This window comes from Notothenia coriiceps, unplaced genomic scaffold (genome assembly GCF_000735185.1).
Source record: "Notothenia coriiceps isolate Sejong01 unplaced genomic scaffold, NC01 NC01_scaffold00026422, whole genome shotgun sequence".
NCBI lineage: Eukaryota > Metazoa > Chordata > Actinopteri > Perciformes > Nototheniidae > Notothenia > Notothenia coriiceps.
Genome location: NW_011359123.1, coordinates 586,113 through 587,326, shown reverse-complemented (window position 1 = coordinate 587,326; position 1,214 = coordinate 586,113). Strand labels below are relative to the sequence as shown.

The following is a 1,214-nucleotide window of genomic DNA, read 5'->3' as shown; positions in this document are numbered from 1 at the left end:
TTCTGCTGTGATAAAACGCCATCCTGTTCTAAACCACATCAAAGATTATTTCTGAAACAGTATGGAGCTCAAATGCTTTTTCTCTTGCGGGTTTATCACAAGGAGAGTTCCTTTTTTATTTCCTGCTTTTTAAAAACACATGTGCTCTACAGTACAGGTTAGCTCTGAGTGTTAGCGAGGCTTGCTAATGTAAACAAAGACGAGATTACGTCCAAAACACGTCATGATAGCAACTTTCTGTGGGTCCGCTGCCGATTTGACGTTAGATCGGCAGCAAATCTGTATCCGCTCGTTGTACCCCTGTTTTTAAAAGATTTGGGTACGGAGGAAAAGAGAGAGGGTTTTATTTTTCTGACGCTGCGTGAGTTCCCCGACGCACCGGTGACACATATTTATGTATAAAAGACATCACAAAGTGCTTTTTGCATGATAGGTCCCCTTTAATGTATATTTTCTTGTGTCAGACGTGAGCGTGACACACATTGCAGACCGCAAGTTTACCTTGACTTTCTAATGCTCCTAATGCCATTTTTGCCGAGGTTCAAGGCATTGGCTACAGACAAACAGTGCCATTTCTCCCACTAGTTCAAGCCATCATACTGTATGTATGTATTGTATGTGTGTGTGTGTATACAGGGGCGCCGCTTACAGACAGGCAAGTGCTTGGACCAGAAGGGGGCCCCCAAATAAAGTAGATTAATCCAATCCAACTTTATTTATATAGCACTTTAAAACCTCGAGACCAAAGTGCTGTACAGAGATACATAACATATACAATCACACAGCTCAGCTCACAAAACATAAAATGAATGAATACATTTTAAATAAAAGATACAAACACAAAACAAACCAGAATAAACGTAACAATTTCAACAACAAAAAAAAGATTAAGAATGTACACAGCAACCAACATGAAACACCCTTTAATTTATTTACTGCAACGACATGTCGGGAAACCCCCTCAAGAGGGCCCCATGCATAGCGCACCGAAACTGCTTCTTAATTTCAGTTTTGTTGCTCCGCTCCGGGGGTTGGGGGGGACGGGGACTTTACTGGCATTGATCCGGACCATTGACCTTGTATAAAATTCACAAGTGGACCTTTAACAAATAAGTTTGAGTACCCCTGGTATAGATGATGGACGGAAGTTCTGATATTGAAGTGAATCGATCATCTCAAAGGAAGACGTGCCATTCTGTTAAAAAGTAGTTGGA

The 1,214-nt window shown here is 41.2% G+C and overlaps 1 protein-coding gene across 1 annotated transcript in view; it reads right to left on the bottom strand.

Annotated features, from left to right (window-relative positions):
• Window positions 1-529, bottom strand: part of LOC104956991 (heterogeneous nuclear ribonucleoprotein L-like) — an 11,733-nt gene extending 11,204 nt beyond the window's left edge. The window contains exon 1 of the mRNA XM_010784582.1: window positions 502-529. Within this exon, the coding sequence (XP_010782884.1) occupies window positions 502-529 (28 nt within the window). The remainder of the gene's footprint in view (window positions 1-501) is intronic.
• Window positions 530-1,214: the final 685 nt, after the last annotated feature.